This window comes from Pelodiscus sinensis, chromosome 10 (assembly GCF_049634645.1).
Source record: "Pelodiscus sinensis isolate JC-2024 chromosome 10, ASM4963464v1, whole genome shotgun sequence".
NCBI classification, from domain to species: domain Eukaryota; kingdom Metazoa; phylum Chordata; order Testudines; family Trionychidae; genus Pelodiscus; species Pelodiscus sinensis.
The window spans coordinates 33,132,230-33,155,474 of NC_134720.1; the positions used below are offsets into that span (position 1 = coordinate 33,132,230).

At 43.0% G+C, this 23,245-nt stretch overlaps 1 protein-coding gene across 3 annotated transcripts in view; it reads right to left on the minus strand.

Moving 5' to 3' along the window:
* The window catches only part of PPM1L (protein phosphatase, Mg2+/Mn2+ dependent 1L), a 203,184-nt gene that overhangs the window by 39,672 nt on the left and 140,267 nt on the right, over nucleotides 1-23,245 (minus strand). For 2 of the 3 annotated variants that reach the window (XM_075937852.1, XM_075937853.1), the window contains exon 3: nucleotides 22,015-22,189. In XM_075937852.1, coding sequence (XP_075793967.1) covers nucleotides 22,015-22,189 — 175 coding nt within the window. The remainder of the gene's footprint in view (nucleotides 1-22,014; nucleotides 22,190-23,245) is intronic. The other variant, XM_075937854.1, reaches the window with a different exon arrangement.

Here is a 23,245-nt window from a genome sequence, read left to right on the forward strand (position 1 = left end):
TTAAGTTTTTCCTGTTACAGACTAACTTGGATACCCCCTGAATATTTTATATCCTTCATCTTGTTTGCCTAATCAATTAGACTGTACTATTAGACTGTACTATTAATAGTTCTATTAGACTGAATGGGAAGGAAAAAAACAGCTACTTTTGGAAAATATTAATTCCATTTTGATATGTTTGTTGCTATACAGTTTCCTCACGTTCCATGATTTTTGGAACTATAAGAATGCAAGTCCATCATATCCATGGAGTGTAAATGGACACAGCAAGACTGGAAATCAAGTATTCATTTCACTGGACTGAAAACAAGCATGTACTGCTTCTATTCAGTGGTGCTCAGGTTCATACCAGATTTAGTATTTTCAAGCTTAATCTCCCAAAGATGATACAATTATTCAAAGCAATTCAAAACAGTGGAAAAATGTCAAATTTATACACACACTTACTCTGTACTGCCAAACCACAGTACATGCAGATTTAAAAACTTATTTAGAAACTATGTTTTATCTCAGAAGAATTTTGGGTCATAACTAATAAACAGAGTAGTTTCCGGATCCAGATATGTATTTTTTTCGTTATTACTGTAGTTCTTATCGTCGTCTCCCTTTAACTCAGGCTCTACCCTAGATTTGCCATATAGCTCTTGCTATGTAGCTACAGGGTGGACCTCCCTGATCCAGCACCCTTGGGACCTGACCAGTCCCAGATGAGGGATTTTACCAGACCAGGGAGGTCATTTCTAGACCCCCTGCTGCCAGCCCGCTTCCTCACCCTGCCTAGCCCACTGGCCTCCTGGCTAGTTCCTCATCTCCTGCTGGCCCGCTGAGCAGCTATCGCTACCCTGGTTCCGGGACCTGTAGAGCAGCCGCTCACATTGCACAGGGGCTCTGGGTCTTGTAGGGCAACTGTGCACACCGCGCTGGGGCTCCGGGTCCCACAGGCAGCTGCGCACACTGTTCTGGGACTACAGGTCCCGCAGGGCAGCTGCGTGGGCTGTGCTGGGGCTCCAGGACCCGCAGGGCAGCTGCGTGGGCTGTGCTGGGGCTCCAGGACCCGCAGGGCAGCTGCGTGGGCTGTGCTGGGGCTCCAGGACCCGCAGATCACAGCATGTAGAACAGGAAGTACTGTGTAAAGCGGTGGTGTATCTGAGGGAATGAGAGAATCTCATGCCCCTGTTTCCCAATAGCCAAGAGAAGCACAGGGTAGAAAGGAGAGAATATTCTTCCACAGTCATAACAACATTCCATGTCATGCCACCAACATTACAAAGCAGCAAGCCCATTTAAGACGTGGCTCTCCATTTTATATAGGTTGAATTCCTCTTCTTTAATTTCTTTTCCTATGGCTATAGTTGGACACTTTGTTTCTAGACCTGAACTGAAAATGGATATTTTTGCACAGAAAATTTCTATTAAACCCAAAATATTTATATGTAACCAGAGCCACCCTATCCATAGGATGGCCCTGTGTTGGCCACCTTAACCTGGATGGGGCCTGTTGGATTACCTGGGAGGCCTGGCATAGGTGGTAGCATTTCACTGCGGCAGCAGGAAAAGTGGAGCGCCCCAGAATGCTCTGTTTCCCACAGCCCAGTGAAGCAGAGCGCAGCGGGCAGGGAGAAGGAAGACGGGTGGACTGGAATAGGCTGCTGGGTTCCCCTGGCTCCCGCTGCGGTGGTGAGTGTGAGGGGTGACTCTTGCTGCTGCTCCAGGCCAGGCCAACCAGTAATCCCCCTGCTCACGTTGCTCGGAGGAGGGGCTTTGGCAAGAGGATGCGGGAAGGGTGGAAGGCGTGGGGGTGAAGCAAGGATGGAACAGGGGCAGGGATTAGGGGAAGGGGTGGAATGGGGCAGGGCAAGGGTGGAGTGGTTGCCTCAGACTTTGCAGTTGTCCCCCCGCCCCAACCCAGGACAGTCCTACCTGTAACCAGAGTTCTTTCAGACCAGCCTCTGTATATTCACACCTGTGGGATCAAGGTGCCTCTGTTACAAGCTCTCAGAACATTCTGGAAAGCAGAGTCCCTTGGGATCACTTGCTCCGCTTTCTTCTTCTCATCTTTAGGGTGACTAGATGTCCCGATTTTAAAAGGACAGTTCTGTATTTAAGCCATACTGCAGATATCCCAATTTGCTTAAAACCAGGCAAATGGTCCAATATTTTCTGACTCCCTTCCCCCCATCAGTACTGATGGATCCTGCTGCTGGCTGCGGTGAGTGGATGGAGGGTCCAGCAGCTGACAATGGGGGTGGGTATACAAAGCTTGTGCTAGGACGAAGATACAGTCTGAGATCCGTGCATACTAGTTCGTCAGCCCACTCCCCAGTGCATGCCAGGTCTCAGCCTGCAGAGCCCTGCCTCCCATCCCATTTTTGGCTGGCATTGGCTGCACAATGCAAGCTTCAGCAATTGGTGATTGTGGATAGGTACAGGCAGCAGCCAGTTACATGTCGCCTCTGCTACCCACAGTTCGGTCCTTTACATGCTCTCCCTCTCGTTGGCCTATCACTGCATCACCCCTTTGCCCTCCCCATGTGGTTGCAAGTACTTCTTCCAGCGCTGTGCAGAAAATCAGCCCTTAGTTAGAGCCCTCAGCTCACTAGCAGACTGGCTGGCAGAAACCATTTTTCCCCCCCCCACTACCCGTGGCTGGGCTGGGACCATGGGAAAGTTGAAGACCCTCCAGCCTAGGGTGCCAAGCCCCGCATGTGACAAAGCCACACAGCATTGGCATAGGGAAGCCTTTCCACCCCTCAGCTTAGGAATGGGAAGGAAAGAAATTTCAAACCTTTTCCTGCACTGAATCTGCAAGGCTCTACAGCTACCCCCAGGCAGGGGCTTAGCACCCTCTCCATTCACCCTCCTCGGTGCTGCCCTCAGGGAGCACAGGGTTGCCCTGTTCCCTTTTTACTGAGCACCTTCTTTGACTGAGCTCTCTCTCTGGTTGAGCTCCATGGCCACTGAAGACCCTGTAGTCAGGTACTCAGGGCTTTTGAGCGCAACGCATCCTTGGGGGCTTAACTCCTTCCTACCCATGCTGTAGCCAGGGGACAAGAGGTGGCTGAGTTATGCTGGTAGCCAGCAGCAGCCTGGAGGTGTAAACTGCCTTACTTCCTTCTCACACAGAGTAGAAATAAGCTGTTTCCAGCTACAGGGGTGAGGTAGGACGAGCTCTGCAAAGGCATAGGCAAAGTCATCTCCCCTGTGGCTGGAAGCAACTCCCATCCCTTCCCTTCCACCAACTGCCAAAAGCTATGTTCTGATGTAAACCCTCACTGACAAAAATATGAGGAGGGAGGCATGTGACCCCCACATGAGCCCCCCTCACACATATTACCTTGGGAAGACGAAGCACCAGCTGCTTGGAGAGGAGGTCCAGTGAGGCATGGAGAATGGAGAGTATCAGGCATGGAGGGTCAGCTAGGTTGCTGATCCCTCGCTGCCCATGTGAGAGAGGAATCTGGATTCAGGCTCTTCCTGTGAATCCACAGCCATACACAATAATTAACCGTGTTTTTTGTTTTGTCCAGCGAGGCTGCTTGACCCAGATCCAACACCCAGAGAGCTAGACCCAATTTAGGCACATTGAGGCCTCCTAGTTCCACTAGGACAGACCCAAGGACCTTGGCAATGATTAGCCTGTGATGATTTCTCCATACAGGGGTGCAAAAGATGGCCATTCCTAATCCACTATACCTGTGAGCAGAAGTTCATGAGGTGATCCAACCTTATCCCGAAGGACTCTTCTCAAAGTTGATGCTGGATGTATTCCATTCCAAATGGTAATATATTAAAAGCACATTAGGGAACTTCTAGTGCTCCCCAGCAGGGCCGGGGGCTAATTACTGAGCAATAGTGCACTTTACAATTCTCATCTCTGTAGTATGTATTGCCACACTGTGGTGGCATGGAAAGAATCTAAAAATTGTTGTTTCTCAGATATGAAAACAACAGTCAGCAAATACCAAAAACCTTCTGGTGACATTGAGCTCTGGTCTACCCTAGGAAATTAGGTTCTTGTGTAAAGCAGTTAAACTGACCTAAGCTCCCTAGTAGACACTTTAAATTGGCAGGAGAATTTTCCTGTTGACCCAGCTATGGCCTCTCAGGAAGGTGAAGCACCTATGCTATAGGAGTACCTCTCCTGCTGACATAGGTAGTGCCTTCACTGAAGTGCGGCTGTGGTGAAACTGCACTGCTGTCACGTTTTGAGCGTGGATGTGCCCTACATTTTGGACATCAAATGAGGCAAGATAATTACTGAAAAAATTGAACTAATTTTTACCAGCCTCTTCATCTTCTAGACTGTTCACTGTATTGCCTCATTAATACAGTGCAGCTCTCAGAGCACAAAAATGGATAGCAATCTAGTACTTCCATCTTCACACTAGTCAAAATCAATGTGATTAATTTTTCTTATAAGAGAGATAATCTCAGTACAAAAGGGAACTTCATATCAGTTCAGAAATGTTTTTCTTGGCATTGCTCCTAAATGTAGTTCCTCAACAGTTCAGTTTGCAGGATAGGAAAATATTTTGAAGCTTGATTTTCGTTTGCTTTATTGGTATTAAGAATATCTTAACCCTGGATTCTGAGTCTTAGCCCTGGTGCAGTTAGCTGAAGTATTCAGAGTGCAGCTGACGTGGCAAGTCACAAGGAGAGCTGGCCTCTGTAACAGTTTAAGCCAAGGCCATCAAAAGGCTCCTGAGTATTAACCAGAAATTTGAGTTTCACCTGGAAAACTAATAGCTAGTTCAGAACACGGGCAAAATATATTTCAACAGATGGGCAACTTGACTGTGTTTTAGCAGAATATTCTAAGTAGAGCTGGATAAGAACTTTACATGGGGCTACTGGCTATTCTGGGGCATTCTCATTTTTCCACATCCTGATGTGGAATGGAAACAAATGTTAAAACAATAAAAAAATTTTCAAGTGGAATTCTTGTTTTCTGGCCAGCCCTACTTCCAAGCAGCCTGCACTGTGCTGTGTGACAGCAGTTTACTTTGCAAGTATCAAAGGAGAGCTTGCCTGGGCAAGGTCTGCACATGAAAAAAAAAGGAAGTTTCTTGCCAATGCTTCCCTGTGAGCCTTATTTTTCTGGAGAGTGAAGTAGTAATATAAATAATAATTTAACACAGCTACTTATATACATGCTACAAATCTAAATTATTCCGATTATCAAATCTCTCCACACACCGGCCACAAAATAACTATACACAGCATTCACACTAGCTACATATGCTGCTACTGCCGCTCATAAATATATAAAACTCTTTTATTGATTGAATGAACAAAAAAACAAACAAAGAAAAGAACTATGCAGTAACATGAATGTCTGGCTTAGAGTAAAGTTTGAACGTAACAAAGCAAAAAACAAACACAAAAACTCAGCATCTTTTTTTTTTCTTCTCAGTTTCATTCCCATTTCTATTGACTCTAGAGACAAATGTTTGGCTTTTTTTTAAATTACTGTTTACTTTTAATACAGCTGAGCAACCCAAAAGAGAAAATGTGAGCTGGATTGTAATACTGTGTGCTTCCAGCCCACTGTGATTACAGAATAAGAGCACAGTTGAGTGAAAACAGGTAATTCCTCATAAAGGGCAGCAGGTGGCTACAATGAAAAGGGAAGTCAGGAAGTTATGTCAATAGAAGCTCCTGCAGGAAGGGTATGTCTATATTGCAATTAAAAACTTGTGGTTGGCTGATTGCAAGGTGGGCGGGTCCCAGAACTTGGACTGGATCCCAGGGCTGGATGTCTACATTGCAATTAAATAGCCTCTTAGTCCAGGTCCTATAAGCTTGAGTCAACTGGCATGGGCCAGTCACAGGTATCTAACTGCAATGTAGACACACCTCCTGAGGTCAAGGTAGTTACCCCGGAAACGAAGGCCTGGAAGAGACACTGTTTAAGCAGGAGAGACTGGAAATGCTCAGGCAAGAAGACCTAGGAGGAGGAAAAGAAATTCTATATTGTGTGGACTAATGAACTGACTTAGGGTATGTCTAGACTACATGGCTCCGTCGACTGAGTCATGTAGATGAGTTTACTAGACATAGGAAAATGAAGCGGTGATTTAAATAATCACCGCTTCATTTACATCAAAATGGCCGCCACGCTGTGCCTATCAGCTGTTTGGTGGCACAGCAGAGCAGTCTGGACGTGCCGCGGTTGACAAGGGAAGCCTTTGTCGACTGCTTCGGTATGCCTCGTGAAATGAGGTTTACAGAAGCAGTCAACAAAGGCTTCCCTTGTCGACCGCAGCGCGTCCAAACTGTCCTGCTGTGCTGCCAAACAGCTGATCGGCACAGCACGGCAGCCATTTTGATGTAAATTAAGTAGCGATTATTTAAATCGCCGCTTCATTTTCCTATGTCTAGTAAACTCATCTACATGGCTCCGTCAATGGAGCCATGTAGTCTAGACATACCTCTAGTTTTGAGCTTTATTTTAATAAATTCAGTCTCCAGGGTGGGGTATTTTTGACAAAAAAAAAAGTTTGGTGAAGTTTGATTTGAATGCTCCATTAAGAGAAGGGAGATAGGTTGCCTGCAGCATGACCCTAGACTAGAAGGAGAGGAGGCCACACAGGAGGTATTCGACACATTATTAGAATCAACAAAATTATGTCCTACATTTTATTCAGGCAAGGGGCAAACGAACTGCAAGAGTGTCCAGAGAGGAGATAATATGGATACAATGAAATTTCATAGCTGTAACTGAGGGACTAACTTTGCTCTGCAGAACCACATTACTGGGAATAGTCCAGACTGACTCCTAAAAATACTAAAATCTTCAACTGAGAAGTGCTTGATAAACTAAAAGTGTTTCACCAACACTGCCTATGCCTCAGTGCCCTTGTGAGGTATACCCATTTCACAGATGAATAAACTGAATCAGAGAGAGATTAAAGCCTATATTTTCAGAAGAGCTGACTAGTTCTGAGTGCCTCCATTTTCAGTGATCACCTTGGGTAAAATACTGGTTCCTCTAAAATGAGTGGTGAAAATCCCGTTGAACGGGGCCAGGATTTCACATCTATATCCTGCTTTTTCAGAGGTCCACAAAATCAGTTGGACTCAATAAGTGCAGCAGAAGTTCAGTATCTCTGAGTCATGCTTGAGGATTCTCAAGTTGCATAATCAAAGAATTAGGTATGCAGAATTGGTGAGCTCTTTTGGCAAATGTTGGTTTGACTACCTCATTCTGGTTCATGGGGTGAGTCATTAGCAGATTTGGGAACACAAACCAGTAGAGTCCTGATTTCTAGACCTCTGCTCTCAAAAGCAACCATGCTGCCTCTCTACAGTCCATTCTCACACTCTCATGAAGGGCAGAGTCTGAAACTGAACTATCAAATAGCATTGCAATGGTAGAACTAATCAAGTTCTCAATATTACTTTAAAATACTGGGAACTTTGTGTAATATGTGAATGGATGAAACATGTTCAGATGGTTAAAACAGAGGAACAGGAGACCTGGGTTCTATGAAAAAGAATGAGACGATGTCTACGTGGAAAGGTGATACGAACTTAAATTCATTCATATTTGTGAAGGGCTTTAAGAAGGCACTCTGTAGGAACTGCATTCTTTTGAAAACAATTGTCTAAGTTGAGGATTTTTTCTTCTTTGGATGGGTGACTAAAATATCACTAGTTATTCATTATTATCAATCATCTAGGTCAGACAGACAGTAGATTTTGTGTCAGTACTGAAATTTTCATGATTGTTTTGCAAGGCTCAAATTGTATACCACCACCATAAATTCCATAAATTCCAACTTTTAACATTCTGATAATACTTGTTTAAAGAGCTTTCAGATTACAGTACACTAAACACAAAACAATAAATCTATTAGTGTCACCTAATAAATCTATTCAGCACACCACAGACAAAATAAGTTCCCAAGGTTTCAGATTTATTTATTTTTAAAGAGGTAAACAGCTAATGTGAATAGGGAATAACTAGTTTGCATGTGACTTCAAAAATTTCTTATACAAAACACCACAAACCAAGCAGCCAATATTATAAACAAGAAACCTGTAAAATGTGTATGTGACAAAAAAAGTTACTGTGCAGCATGCAAAAAAGTGTCTTGAACCACTCAAAGCTACTGTAGTTTCCCTTTCATATGTTAAAAAGTACTAAACTAATTAAAATGTCATTCAGAAATTCCCCCATCTCGGCTAAAGTTTGAAATCTTAATTGAGAAGTGCAAACAATAGCTGTATAATTGGTTTACAGAAAAAAAATATGTTCCATCACTGTGATTATATCAAAATGCTTTATACAAACAAAATGATACATTTCATTAACTGGATTTAATAAAAAAATAAGAATATTCTTTTCAAATACTTCATTAATAATATATAAAGCATGCAGATATATAATATATAAGGATACGCAAAAAAATATAAAAATAAAAGAAATAAAATTATTTGTATTTAGTATTTTCTTCCTCAAAAATCAGAGCCGGAGGGTGATCTATGCTACCATAGAAATGCCCCATGGTAGCATTTCTACCTCAACCTCTAGTTATCATTGTTGCTTCCAACTAGGAATTAAATTGATCTTTCTCAGTTGAATGTTGCATGTTTTCTTACACAAAAGTGCAGAGGTAGGGTATGTCTTCTCAGCAAAGTTATTTCGAAATAACAGCCATTATTTCGAAATAACTTTACCAGTATCTACACAGCTAAACCGCTATTTTGAAATTAAATCGAAATAGCGAGGGCTTATTTCTTGCAGCTCTCACTTCTTGCAGTTCTCATTGGTTGGGAACAGCGATCCATGGCCAATGAGAGGTGCAATCACCCATACCTGCAGAGGTGCAGGTAAATACATACCTGCTAACCCTGGCAAACAGCTGCTGCTTTATTACCCACCCCGTCCTATAGGGGGACAGTATTCAATATCTTCTATTGAGAGAGACCCCAGACTCAATTAAATATCTTCATAAAACTGATGTACCATTGTGGGTTCATTGTGTCTGTTGATCCAATAGGCACTACACCACCTTCAAAAGTTTAGATTGTGTTTTCCATGCACTGCAGCTGGAGAAGATGCTGTTTAAGATGAATATTTTATTTTAAACACACAAATACACACACATACTTAAAATAAGGGGAGGCAGCAAGGGATGGGGGAGCAACTAGTCGACTATCCTGTTGACTATCCGATAAGTATTTGCTTATTGGATAGTCAACTAGTCCTTTACATCCCTAGCTCAGATCAGGATGCAGATGTGGCAGTGACTATGTCACAGAGAAATAGAGTTGGGTGTCTGCATATTGATGGCACTGTCCTCCAAATCTCCTTACGACTTCTCTCAGCGGTTTCATGTAAATAGCATAGGGGACAAGATGGAATCTTGGGAGACCCCCGTAGCACAGTTGCCCCCTAATTCCACCTTCTGAAAGCATCCCGACAGGTAAGACTGGATCCCCTGCAAAACCATGCCTCCAATACCCAGTTCTGCCAGTCGCTTCAGAAGAATACCATGGTCGATGGTACTGACATCCACCAAGAGGTCCAAGAGAATCAACAGAGATGCATTCCCCTGTCTCCCAGCATAGGTTATTTACCAGTATGACCAAGGCAGTTTCTATTCCAAAACCAGGCCTGAAGCTAGACTGAAATGCATCTAGATAACCTATTTTTTCCAAGAAAGCTAGGACTTCCAACACCAGTGCCCACTCAAGCACCTTGCCCAGGAAGGGAATATTAGTAACTGGATGATAGTTATTCAAATCGCATAGGTCCAGGGAAGACTTCTTATGGAACAGTTTTATCACCACCTCTTTCAAGGTGGTAGTAACCATCCCAGATCTAAAAGAAGCATTAATAATCCCCTGGACTTAACCAGTCATCCCTTTCCAGCTTGATTTAATAAGCCACGAAGGGCAGGGTCAAGCAAGCACATGGTAAGTTGCATTCCTCCAAGTACCTTGTCCGCATTCTCGGTCTACAAAAGCTGAAACCGATCCAAAGAAAAAGCAACTAAGTGGAACACTCAACACATTCCATACCCCGCTTATATGACAGCCAGAGTCCAAATCAAACTGGAAAAGACAATCTTATCTGCAAAGTGCTTTGCAAACAAGTCACAGTGGATTGCCGAGGACTCCTCCATCTCATTACGAGGGCCAAACTATAAGAGGCCACATATCACTCGAAACAATTCTTCTGGATGGCACTGTGCTGATGTAACGCAAATAGTAAAGTAGCTTTTCTTTGCTGTCAGCACTGCTACAGTATAGGCTCACAATTTGGCTCTAACCCACAATCAATTGGATTCGGCTCAAATTCTCCTCCAGTGGCACTCTAGTTGTCGCACAGACCATTTCGCCACCTACAACTCCCCAGAAAACCAGGGAGTAAACTTGGCTCAACTAGCCCAAAAACAGCGCTTAGGAGCAATCATGTCAAATGCCTGGAATACCTCAAAGTTCCATATATCGGCCAGGGCATCGACAGAACCACTAGCCATAATGGCCAAACTGTCCCCAGGGGCCTCAGGACACCCTCCAGATCCATCAGTCTCCGAGGGTGGACCATCTTAATTGGCCTCTCGCCTCTGTGGAGGGGAAGGTCAGCAAACACTCTAAACTTAACTAGGTAGTGACTGGTCCATGACAAAGGGAGTGTAGCCACATCCCTTATCCCGAGCTCTCTATCACCCTTAGTCCAAAAGACCAGATCAAGAGTATTGGGAGCAGTTATTTCTTGGGATAATCCCAAGGTCATCATGGTGGCCATAAAGTCTTCAGCCAAACCAGACAGGACAGCCTCAGCATGAACATTAAAGTCCCCGAAGACCAAAAGCCGCAGGGTCATCAGTGCCACATCTGAGACCACTTTCGCCAGCTCAAGCAGAGCATCTGCTGTGCAGTGAGGTTGTCAGTACACCAGCAGAACACCCAACCTATCCTGGCCACTGAACACCAGGTACGGACACTCAAATCTAGCACTTTGTTATACCGGGGCCCAGTCCAGTGAGATGGTATCCCAATAGATAATTGCTACCCCCTCCCCAACCATCAAGCTGAGGCTAATGCTGGACCAAGAACTCAGTGGGCAAAATTGCAAAAGGTCAATGCCTCCCTCCACTCCTAGCCAGGTCTCAAATCATACAGGCCAGGTTGGCCTCTTCATCCAGGATTAAATCCTGGAGGATAGTTGTTTTGTGGGATACCGACCTGGCATTCAACAACACTGGCAGCCTGATGGTCAGCTGTTAAGATTCCCAGGGTCATTAAGGCTGGGAGCAGGACTGGAATGAGGAACAGTCCATAACTGTCTAAACCTTGTTCCCCTCAGCTGGTCCGTTCTGATCCCACTGCCATATCTCCCCCTGCCCATCACAACTCCCACTATGCCATCTGACCCCTCCTTCTTAGCCACCCTGCCCGTGCCATGCCACATAACGAGAAAAATAAGTCACAACACACACACCCCTTCCTTGACCTTCAGTACGGGCAGGTAGGCGGAACCTTCTTTCACCAAGAACTCTCCCCTGCCCTCCCTGCTCTCACCAGGCACTGAATAAGCCACCACACAAACAACAAATGTGCTGCTCTCACCAGCACACACACACACACACACAATTAAACGATATCCCGCCCCCCCACCCCACATCAATTACCACCACAGTATACACCCTCGCCCTTGGTCTGCCCCAAAGGGCAACTCCCTTTGTCCCACCTCTTTGGGGTGACCCACCAGCAATGGCCTGCCATAATGGTGGCCTCCTGGGTTTAAGCCTGCCCCTGGCAATGGCTGCAGGCAACATCTGCAGCTGAATGTTCTTAGTCCTAAAGGGGCAGGCTCTTACCCAGGAGGTGGTGCAGCAGTAGCAGCAACAGCATAGCAAAAGTTTTTCTTCAAAGGGGGGGCTGGGAGAGATGTTGGTCCTTACTCCCAGCCCTCAACCCTCTCTGCTCCTGTTTAACAGATGCTAGTTAGTGGAGGTAACCAGAGAGACACATTCAAATCAAGAACAAAAATTAAAAAGACTCGTTGTCAGTGAAAATAGGGGAAAACTGGTTGAAACACTGAAAATATAAGAAGGATTTTGTTCTCCTCCCACTTGCATCAGGTTTATATCAATGTAACTCTATCGATTTCCAAGGAGTTACTCTTAATTCACACTGCCATGAGTTAGTGGAGAATCAGACAATATTTAATCTGAAACAAAAATTGGACCTGGATTTTCTGGGCTATCTACCTTAATAAGCATCAGCTGTGAGAAAAGTCTCAGCTGGTAAGTGCTAAAATCAACTTAAGGGATTTAATTAGCAAATCCATCACAAGCAGTATAAATAACTAGTTTATAGATGCTGTGAACAGCTGATTGCTCAGTCAGCACTAGCATTAACAGCACACATCTGTTCAAAAATTCTCTTCAGGACTGGAGATCACATTTGACAAACTGTTTTTACTAAAAGTGCACTATCCATAGACTCTGGCAATCAGGTTTTATGAAGGACTAACAAATATCAGCAGCACAACCATACATCAGAATGCAGCTAATTTAATTGAGGGCTATTGTAAATAACTGTCATGCTTTTCTGGGGTCTTAAAGACACTTAAGTGAAAGATCACTTGCATTAACTCCTAACCAAATAAAATTTATTAGCATATAAATGGGGTGTTACAGTAGGTAGGCGTTTACAAATTATTTATTCAGTAGTCAAAATATTCTGTTTAAAAAACAAACAGAAAAGATGGATTACATACTCTTTGGGCAGGGTCCAACTTTTGGGCATTGTGCAATGGGAAAAATAAAAATGTGGGAAAGAGAAAAATAGAGAGGATGAAGGGTATAACCACTTTAAATAGTTCCCCGTGCTTGTTTCTGACACATCCTGAGGGCCCCACCATGGATACATCTTCCCTAAAGAAGTAACCTAGGTTCTTACCCTGGTGATGTCCCTAACCCTCCTACTATCCATGCACAAAAACATGTGACACAGGTTTGGTGATGATTTACGCCTGGGTTAGCTGGCCAGGCTAGACGTATAGGTAGGTTTGAGCTGAGGTTCCGCTTAAACCCAAGCTAGTAACCTGCCCACTTTGCAGTGAGAACACAGGCTAATGAAGCACAAGTTCTGACAGTCCTCCAGTGCTTTCCCACAATTAGGGTACGTCTAAACTACATGGCTCCGTCGATAGAACCATGTAGATTTGTTTGTTCGGCAAAGGGAAATGAAGCCACGATTTAAATAATCGCGACTTCATTTAAATTTAAATGGCTGCCCTGCTCTGCCGATACGTTGTTTGTCGGCAGATCGGGGCAGTCTGGATGCTCCCCTGCCGACATGAAAGCCCTTTATCGACCTCCCCGGTAAACCTCATCCTACGAGGCATAACGGGGAGGTCGATAAAGGGCTTTAAGGTCGGCGCAGGAGCATCCAGACTAGTGCGCTGAGCCGACAAACAGCTGATCAGCTGTTTGTCGGCTCAACGCCGCAGCCATTTAAATTTAAATGAAGCTGCGATTATTTAAATCACGGCTTCATTTCCCTTTGCCGATCAGCCTAATCTATATGGCTCCATCGATGGAGCCATGTAGTTTAGACATACCCTTACATATGAACCATATTTTCTTACCCTTTACCTACTCCCTTCTTCTCCAGAAGAAGTCACCTTCCAGTGTCTATAGTGTTTATAGGGTTGACAGATGGTTTCAACAAAAATACCGGACACACTTGACATTACATCACAATCTACATTACATCTTATTTAGAAAATACCAGACATTTATATTTTCTCATTTATATTTTCTCAATTTGTTTCCCGAACAGAAAGCTCAAATACTGGACTGTCCGGTTCAAAACCCAACACCGGGCAACCCTAAGCGTTTAACCCCTATATAGCATGTGCCTGACTACATTTCTACTATGCTTTCACAGCACCCAAACAGGAATGCCATCCAAGCAATCTGCTTATTAGAGTGCTTCCAGCTGGCCAGAAGTTGATACCAAGGAACTAGTGGATCACCAAGGACATTGTGTAATGTTGGTAAAAACCAACATGGGGGGGACGGACAAATGTACTTGAAATTAATATTGCATCTCCAAGAAGCTATCAGAGGGGAGGTTTCTCTAGATCAGTGTTTCTCAACCTTTTCAATACGAGGGATTAGGTTGCTGTGTTCTTAAACTGTGTCAGGGAAATCTCAGGGCCTGGTGCCGGTTCACGGATTGGTTGCTAAGAAATACTGCTCTAGAGAGCAGAAAGAAAAACCAAAGTCCTAAAGACTGTGTACAGGAGAAACAAACATCACAACCACCAGTCCGAAAAAATACTAACAGGCATGTTCTATAGTGAGTTTGACCAGGTGCTCTGCACTTGAGCCCCTTTTTCCTGCTCATTGGGATTTTGGGACTAGAGAAGCAAGTGGGATCAGAGAGGCTGACTGTTTTAGGGCTCAGTTAGGACAATTTCAGGCTGGAGTCACAGGACCTCTCTGGGGAGGAGACTGGGGGAGCAGAACAGAGAGGATGCAGAAGAATCATTGTAGCTGGGTAAGATTTAAGATCAGCCATACTGCTTAGGGATATTAACGTGCATTTGTGTACATGGTTAACTGGTAAGTCTGGGTTCACTGATTAACTTGCACAGTTACATGCTCTCCCCTCTGCTGCTGTCTCTATATCCTGCGGAGCTGTCTGCTCGTCCTCGATGCATCTCACAGAGAGGCAGAGGTGCAGGTGGGAAAGGGTGGCAGATGGGAGCCCGTCTGTGCATAGAGCCGATTTTTAAACCTGTATCAGAGGCAGCAGTGCCAGGTGACAGGGGGCTCCCTGGGAGGGGGACCAAGAGCACACTGACTGCTGGCCCTGTCCCCAAGGGGAGCACTGAGTAACTACGTAACTGCAAGAATTGTTGTGGTTACACAATTATTAAAATAAATGATTTCTAACATCCCTAGCCTAGGCTATGCCAGTACATGCTGAAGTTACCCAGCTGATCGCAGCATAGACAGTTCTGGAGTTGTTCTTCCATTGAAAGTATTTTTTATTCCTAAGATCAGAATTTTTGGACAGCTAGGAACCTGAACTGCTAGTGTACAAATGCTCAGTGAGAAAATAAATCTCAGATGTGACTCATTTCATTTAGCTAGCCATAGTGAAAGGGGATTAGAAGGGAAAAAAGTTGATAAAATAGACTAAAAAGCATAATTTGTAAAGCAAAGAACTCTGTACAGGAGAGCAGCTGGCTTGCAAGCTAAGGTGTCAGCAGCTGCAATAAGATCATTATCTGTTTCCTTCAAAACAATTGGGTATCAGTTCAGATAAATGTGCAGAAAGGGATTGGTAGAAATGTGGAGATTCAGCAATCACCTTTTTGCAGTAATGGGCTCCAGGTGTGTGGACTGAGAGATTACTCACCCTTATTATTATTTATTTTGTGGTAGTACCTAGAAGTCCCAATCCATAATGAGGACCCCATGCACTAAGCACCTTTCAAACCTATAATAGAAAAAGTACTTAAAATGTTGGCATATGATGAAATAATAGGTGGTTAACCCAGACGGGGAGGTATCAATGGGGCAGACAAGTTAACAGAAATGCCATCAATAAAAATAAAAATAACCAGCTGACAATCTAGCTATTACCTCAGGCAATTATAATATTTCCAATTATGTTTGAAGAGTGTGCGCGTGCATGCAAACTCACGCACACACAAAGGGCTTACTACAGAGATGCCTTTTACCTACCAACGATTTAAAAATCACTGCTAAGATCTGGTCTGCCTGACACTTTTTTTAGGGGAAAATTACATCACCCAACTTTTAATATTTTCTGTCATCATCTGATGTTAGGGAGAAATCGAGCATCTGGAGTTCCATAGAATGACAGACGACATACTGAAATTTCAAAAGCCTTCAGGGGAGGGGTTATCAATTTTTTTAAACTAACCTGACAGGAGAGGGGAGGGGAAGCCAGCACAGGAGAAGAGAGTATCAAAAGAATCCTATCAGTGTTTGACTACTTTCTGAAAACATACTAAAAAATGTAGTGCCATGATGCCTTACTAGTATCCTAAGTTTTTATTTGTACAAAATAGATATTGACTGTCCCAGACATTTATAGATGCAGTAAATATTAGAAAGAGGATTAGCATTCAGTAAGGCTACAAAGGAAAAAATTACCCTTGAACAAAATTAACCCAACTGTAGCTAGTCAAGAATACCATTTTTTACACTAAGGGATTTAAAGATTATGAGAGGATTTGAACCCATCTGTCACATCTGGCCTGGTTTCATTCTGCAAAACTTTCTTAGTTAAACTTCACTAAAAAAGCCTGTCAAAATATGAATATATGACTATTTTTAGATTATCTCATTTTATATGCTGGCTTTGACACACTGATTTCCTAAAGGCAAAGATTTACAAGAAGAGTTAATAGGAATGTGGACTTCATTGAAGCTGCAAATTATTAATACAGCATGCTATGGCAAAAAATGCAAATTCTACATATGATAAACCCAAAATCATTTAGCAGGATCTTTTCCAAACATGGTTGTACTTGGCACCTAACTGTTTAAAAAGATTTTAATTCTACAAGGAGCAAAACAGCAGAAGTCATAGGCGGGAAGTAATAACTAATACAAACAGATATTTAAACCATCTATCTTAGTTGTTTTATTTAAAAACTTCTATAACTATGCCATCAAAAAAAAAACAAACCAATAACAAAACAAATGGTGTGGTAGCACTTTATAGACTAACAAAACATGTAGATGGTATCATGAGTTTTCGTGGGCACAGCCCACTTCTTCAGATGACCAGAGTTTTCCAAGGAGTTTACTGGACTCCTGTAAAGGAAGAGGAGCCAGAAATGTACTTGCACCTCAGCAGCAAGCTAAAGTTCCACACAAATCCAGTTTAACTTTAGAGATGGCTGATAAAATTGCTCCCAACATAAGAATGACAGCCAATATTTATTTACTCCACATAAAGTACTAATTTAGATGCTCATCTAGCTTTTTTGTCTTTGGATTAGTGTAACAACATTAAGGATAGAGCCTTGTTAACGCCAATTTCCAAAGTGAAGTTTCAGTGTAGCAGGTACTTCATATTTTTAAACTTTTCAATATCTCTGGCTGAGACTTAAAGCCCCAGCTGCTTCTGATTACTGATGTTAAGAACTGCAGAGTCAGCCACAAGATACATTTGCTGACATCTGTAAAAGGGCACAACTATACTTTCAAGTGAAATTATAACAATCTGTTCTATTTTAAATTACTGTGTTTTGTTGCCCAATTCCTGCATTGCATATATACTGGAAATGGGTTTGACCTTCTTATTACATTAAAAGGCATCTGACATGGCAAAAATACTGCACATTTTTTCTTTTATGCACTATAGGAGAAGATGGTGCTGACAATACAATTGCAGTATCATTGAACAGCTGAAGGACTTGGAATTATGAACACCTGCCACAATTATTTAAGTATACACATTTTGCACCGTACTTGTAATCAGATCTCACTTCAGGAACAGGTAAAATAATTTACTTCTTTTGTAGTAAACAAGTGACTTGATTAGAATGCTAAACCATCTCCAGCTCAATGTTTTAACCATTAGAGGTATTTCTTCCTGACTATGGTTCTAAGTATTGGCTCCTGATTTACAGTGTGCTGCTCTAGATCAGAGATGGCCAACTCGTTCTGGACAAAGAGACAAAATAGCAGGGGGTACAGCACCAAGAGCTGGGGCAAAACTGTTGAGCCAAACTCCCCCCCTCCTCCGAGTTGTTGAGCAAGGACTGCCCCTTTAAGAAATGTGTTTACAGGCTTTTTGGCCACATCAGGCTCCCGCTGGCCACCACCATCTTGAAGACACTATTTTTAATGGCTGCACTGAACAGCTCCCCTGCCCCAGTGAGCACAGGGAGCCGGGGGCCATTTTCAGGGGTGGCTTCGCGAGCCGCACTTTCGGGGACGAAGAGCCGCATGCAGCTCACGAGCTACAGGTTGGTCACCCCTGCTCTAGGTATTATTTTTAAAATGCATTATATGTGAAGAGACTTTTCTAACTTAGTTATGTATATAGTTACTCCGTGTGATTGCTTCATTTCAGCATTTAAACCCCCAAATATTTGCACTATGCGGTTTCCATTGCACAAACACATATTTGCAGTAAGGGAAAACTAGGGGGTTGCGCCCCCTTCTTGTTGCACTTGCCAAGCCCTTGTTGCAGGGGTTAGGCAACCCCGGCTCTCCCCCTGGCCACAGGGGAGGGTCGGGCTGTGGCCGTGCCAGCCAGGGTCCTATCCTCCTTCCCTCGCTCTCTCTGCCAGCCTGGGCCCTTTCTCCCTCCCCCCCCCTGCCTCCTCCAGCCCATTACTTTCTGTCCCTCTTCACCTCCATCATGCAGGCTCTGCCACTGGCACAACAGAGTGGCTGTTTTTAAAACACCGGCAGCCGCCTGAACCTGATCCAGCATGTCACAGTCCCACGGCCCAGCGGGAGCCTCCATCAGGCTTTCTGCCTGCCTGGCCTCTGTACAATGTGTTCGGCTGCAGGGGCCATGTGCTCTCTGTGCATAGGGTTTCCAGGTGTCCGGTACTCACCTGGACAGTTCGGTATTTTCACCTCCTGTCTGGTAAAAAAATTCAGAGAATACTGGACACCTAAGATGCATTGCAGACCCCACACCTCCTCCATTAATATCATGGATGTGTGCAGCCCTTGACCACTTACCAAATTCTTGGTGTGGCCCCCGCTGAAAATTATTGCCCACCCCTGTTCTAGAATGCAAAACATTTACAGCAAAGGTTTTTGGGCAGGTACCCCTGCTGAGGGTTGTGGTTCTACTGTTTCATTGGCTGCTCTATCAAGCTATGTAAGAAAGACCAATAAATCAGTTTAGGTAGACATATCACTCTATGGCTGTGTCCAGACTCAGGGGGTTTTTCGGGAAAAGTAGCCTTTTTCCGAAAAAACTTCCCCTGCGTCCAGACTCAAGCCGCGTTCTTTCGAAATTAAATCGAAAGAACGCGGCTTTTCTTTCGATGGTGGTAAACCTCATTTCACGAGGAAGAACGCCTTCTTTCGAAAGTTCCTTTTTCGAAAGAAGGCGTTCTTCAATGTAAATAGGGCTTCTTCAAAAGAGAGCATCCAGACTCACTGGATGTTTTCTTTCGAAAAAGCAAGCCGCATTTTCGAAAGTTCAACGTGCAGTCTAGACGCTCTCTTTCAAAAGAGGTTCTTTCGAAAGTATCTTTCGAAAGAGCCTCTTTCGAAAGAGGCTTGCAGTCTAGACATAGCCTATGTATGATGTTAGTTAAGTTGAAATAGATATATAATGCCATCCAGTAGAGGAGAACAAAGAGATTGGAGTCACCATAAGAAGGGTAACTTGAAATCAAGAACATATAGATAACAGAATCCTAAAACCCACTATTGATAAACACTGAACATATGAATATCTCCAAATTCCTATGGCAGCCTGATCTAAGACACCCACATTTTATTTATAGTCATTCATATACTAATTAGACATTCTACATAGCAACAAGAGCCAAAAATTCAAAAAGCCACGGAAATAAAAAATAATCCTAATTAATTTCCCAAGCATGCCCATCTAAACTAAAACACTGAAGAGCCTAAACATTATTGTTATGCCACAAACGTAACAATATAGAATATATGTTAAATAGCTTTGTTCATATAGGATGGCAAGTTGCTGCAAGCAAGGATATTTTTGTGTGAATCTTTTGTATCTATGCTTTTATAAAAAATCAAACAAGTATTAAAAATTATTGTACATAGACCTGTGTGAAAGAGTCTGCAACTTATTTCTTTCCTCACTGAAATGGAGATCGAGGAAAATATACCAGGAAGTCTGCTATTCTTCATTGTTTAACAGACTGCATTTATTAGCATGTGTAAAAGCATTCTGTTTAGAATTTAAATTGGTCTGCATAAACATGCTTGATTAGTATTATGTAAGTTGTAAATAGTTATTGAGAATATTTTATTTTAAATGACATATTATTTACTAATGATGCCATCTAATTATATTTGGGCCTGTAGAAACATATGGTATATTTTAAACAAACACACACGTGGAAACAACATGTTGAATGAAATCAACCCATACAAAATCTGCAACACAAAATTGTATTATACACAAAAGTGCATACAAAGTTCCTAATTCTGCAACTGTATCATTATGGGCAGATCCTAAGCAAAATCCAAATGATATCAACAGAACTCTGTACAGATGAAAAGGCCCAACCTTACAGATTCAACTGTAGGATCAGGGTCTTTTAAAATATTTGTATGTTGATACATACACACCTTCCACTATTTTAATACTAAAACAAATAAGAGCCCATGATATTTGATTCCTTGCTTGTGCAGTAGCATCATTAATGATGGCAGACTAATAATATCAGTTAATGACTGCTGAAACAGAGTTTAATTAAGAGTTAAATAAGATTGTTTTGGATAGCTTACAAAAAAGAAGGTATACAGTTTGGTAAGAAAAATTGGAAGATCAGAGGACTGGATAATATCCTCAGGACCTATCCTCAAATTCCTGGATTAAGATTATAGTTCCAGAGGGTAGGGCTCACAGAGCAAGGGCGAGGGTTCCTGAATGTAGGGCTCCACAGGGTTAGGTTAGGATTCCAAAGATTAAGATTAAGTAGGGTAAGAGTTCTCAAGGGTCCCACACCAGCATTAGAATTCCATAAAATAGGGACCCTAGCTAGAGTTAGGATTCAAGAGGGTAGAAACCCCCCCCCCAATAGCATTAGAGTTCCAAAGGTCAGTTAGGTTAGATTTCCAGGGAGTAGAAGTCTCTTGTCAAGGGTTCCAGAGGCTAAGTCTCCCTGGGGCAGAGTTAAGTCTATCGGAGGGTAGAGAAGGATGACTGGACTAGATTCATGGTGCACACTCATGACTATTTTTGAATGTCAGCTTCTGTGTAGCAGCATGTGAATGCTGTACACAGTTTCCCAAGACGGGAACATATTAGAAGTCTGGATCTTAGAAAACGGAGTGCCTCACCAATTGGATTAAGACAAAAACCTAGTAAATAATAACAAACATTAAACAACAAACAATCAAGATGTGCAAATGTCACAAGTGAAGAACCACACAATTGCATCACTATAAACTTATGTCTTCTGACATCCCATTACCTCTCTGCTATCCTCCCTTGTCATGTAACATACAATTTAGACTGTGCAGTCCTCAGGACGGAGTTTATGCCTTTCTACTTTATTCTGGAAAACACTTAACACATCTCTGGTAATGTAAAATAAATATAATATAATAATAAGCAAAATGTAGTATCAATGTCAGATTTTGGGCTTAAAGTTTAGGAACATTTGCATTACTAGTGCAGAAGGCAGTAGAGACAGACTGATCTGAACTTTGCTACAAGGAAGCAAATTTTGGAGACACTGTAAAAGTTAAGAGTAAATAAATCAACATCAATACATTATAAAGGACAAAACCATCATTAGCAAAACAGCTGTTCTCCTGGCCACTTGGTATCCGACCTTTGGATTGGGGTATTTTCTTGATTTTAGAAGAAGAAATATGTTAGGAATCACTTCATATCTTTGAAGCCGAAGTTTAAATTTTCGAACACACCCACTACCAACTTAAAGTAGGGATGTAAAATCCTATTTAATTAGTTAACTGGATAAACATTATGTTTAACTGGTTAACCAATTAAATGGGGGCAGTCAGGGGGCTGGAGCTTCCCCCACTCCAGCAAGACTGGAGAGCCCTTGCCTGTGGAATGCCAGGCCAGGCTGGGCCTGCTGCAGACTGCGGCTGCTTTGGGAGGCTTGCGGGGGCCCTGCAGGACTGGAGCAGCCTCCTGCCTGTGGTGGGTGAGGAGCTGCTCCAGCCCACCAAGGTAACTTGCAAGGGTTATTGCTTAACCATTCACATTCTTAACTTAAAAACAATTAAAGATTGGAGGAAAGTTGACCCATTTTTTCCATTAGTTGCAAAATAGAAAGAAGAATAAATATACCTGCTTCATCATAGGATACAGTCAATTTTTCCAGCATTTCTCGGTCAATTGACAGAATTTGCTGTTCCAGGATGGTTTGGTAAGACAACACACTATTCTCTTTGTCTTTCTCATAGTCTTGAAGATGTTGTTTCAGGACTTCAGGCAGGCGGGACTTCACATATTCTGCTGCTGACTATTGGGAAAAGAAGCAAATGTGTGGTTAGCTTTTAAAGATATCCAGAAGAGGTTGCACTATCTACATTCCCCTACTCTCTATCCTCTCCTCAAAATCTTTTTAAATATAATCATTAGAGTTACTTCGATACATTTCTTCATAATGCAATCATAAAAAAAAAGGGAAATTAGTTAGGATAACATCCACACTTAGCACTTCCCCTAGAATGCCAAAAGCATGAGTCAGGCTCCTAAACATCATGATATTTTAATATTAAATATTAAACAATGCTTTTTGGTTTGACTTATTTTTGAGCTTATCCTGCCAACTTCCAATATGAAATGACTACTATTGTTGCTAACTTCCACAAATTTATTTCGAGTAATATGACTTTTGCTCCTGGTGAGAATGCAAATGAGATCAGGATTCCATGGTGCTAGGAAGGGATGCGAACAAGGTAATCGATTACCCAGTAACCATCTTCCTTACCTTTCCGGATGATGCTTACTGGGTATAGCTTAAGCAGTACCCAGGAGAAGTCCATGGTGGTTGAGACCTGGCCCCCCTTTGTGGGAGAGGGGATTGGGATCTGCCTCTCCTTCATGGGGGGGAAGGGGGAGGAAGCTGGTGACCAGCAGCCCCAAGTGCATGGGGGGTGGGGCTGGCAGCCCTAAGCGCTTGGGGGGGGGGGGGGGAGAGCGGCAGCACCAAGAGCGGGATTTCTCTTAATCAGTTAACTAAGTAAACTGATTAACAGGGATTTTACATCCCCAGTAGGCACTACATACTGAGTAAGAGACAGTCTCTAATCCAAAGAACTTAAAATCCTGTGGAAAGTGGTGAGTTTGTGACATATGATATGCCTACACACCAAAGAACCACCTATGTCTGGCCCATGCCAGCTGAATTGGACTTGCAAAGCTGCTCCCTTGCCATGTAGCCTATTGGACTCAGGCTGGATCCTGGGCTCTGGACCCAGTGAAGTCCCAGCTCAAACCCAGAAACCTACACAGCAATGCATAGTCCTGCAGTCTGAGAGCCACAACTGCATGTCAGCTGGCACAAGCCAGCCAC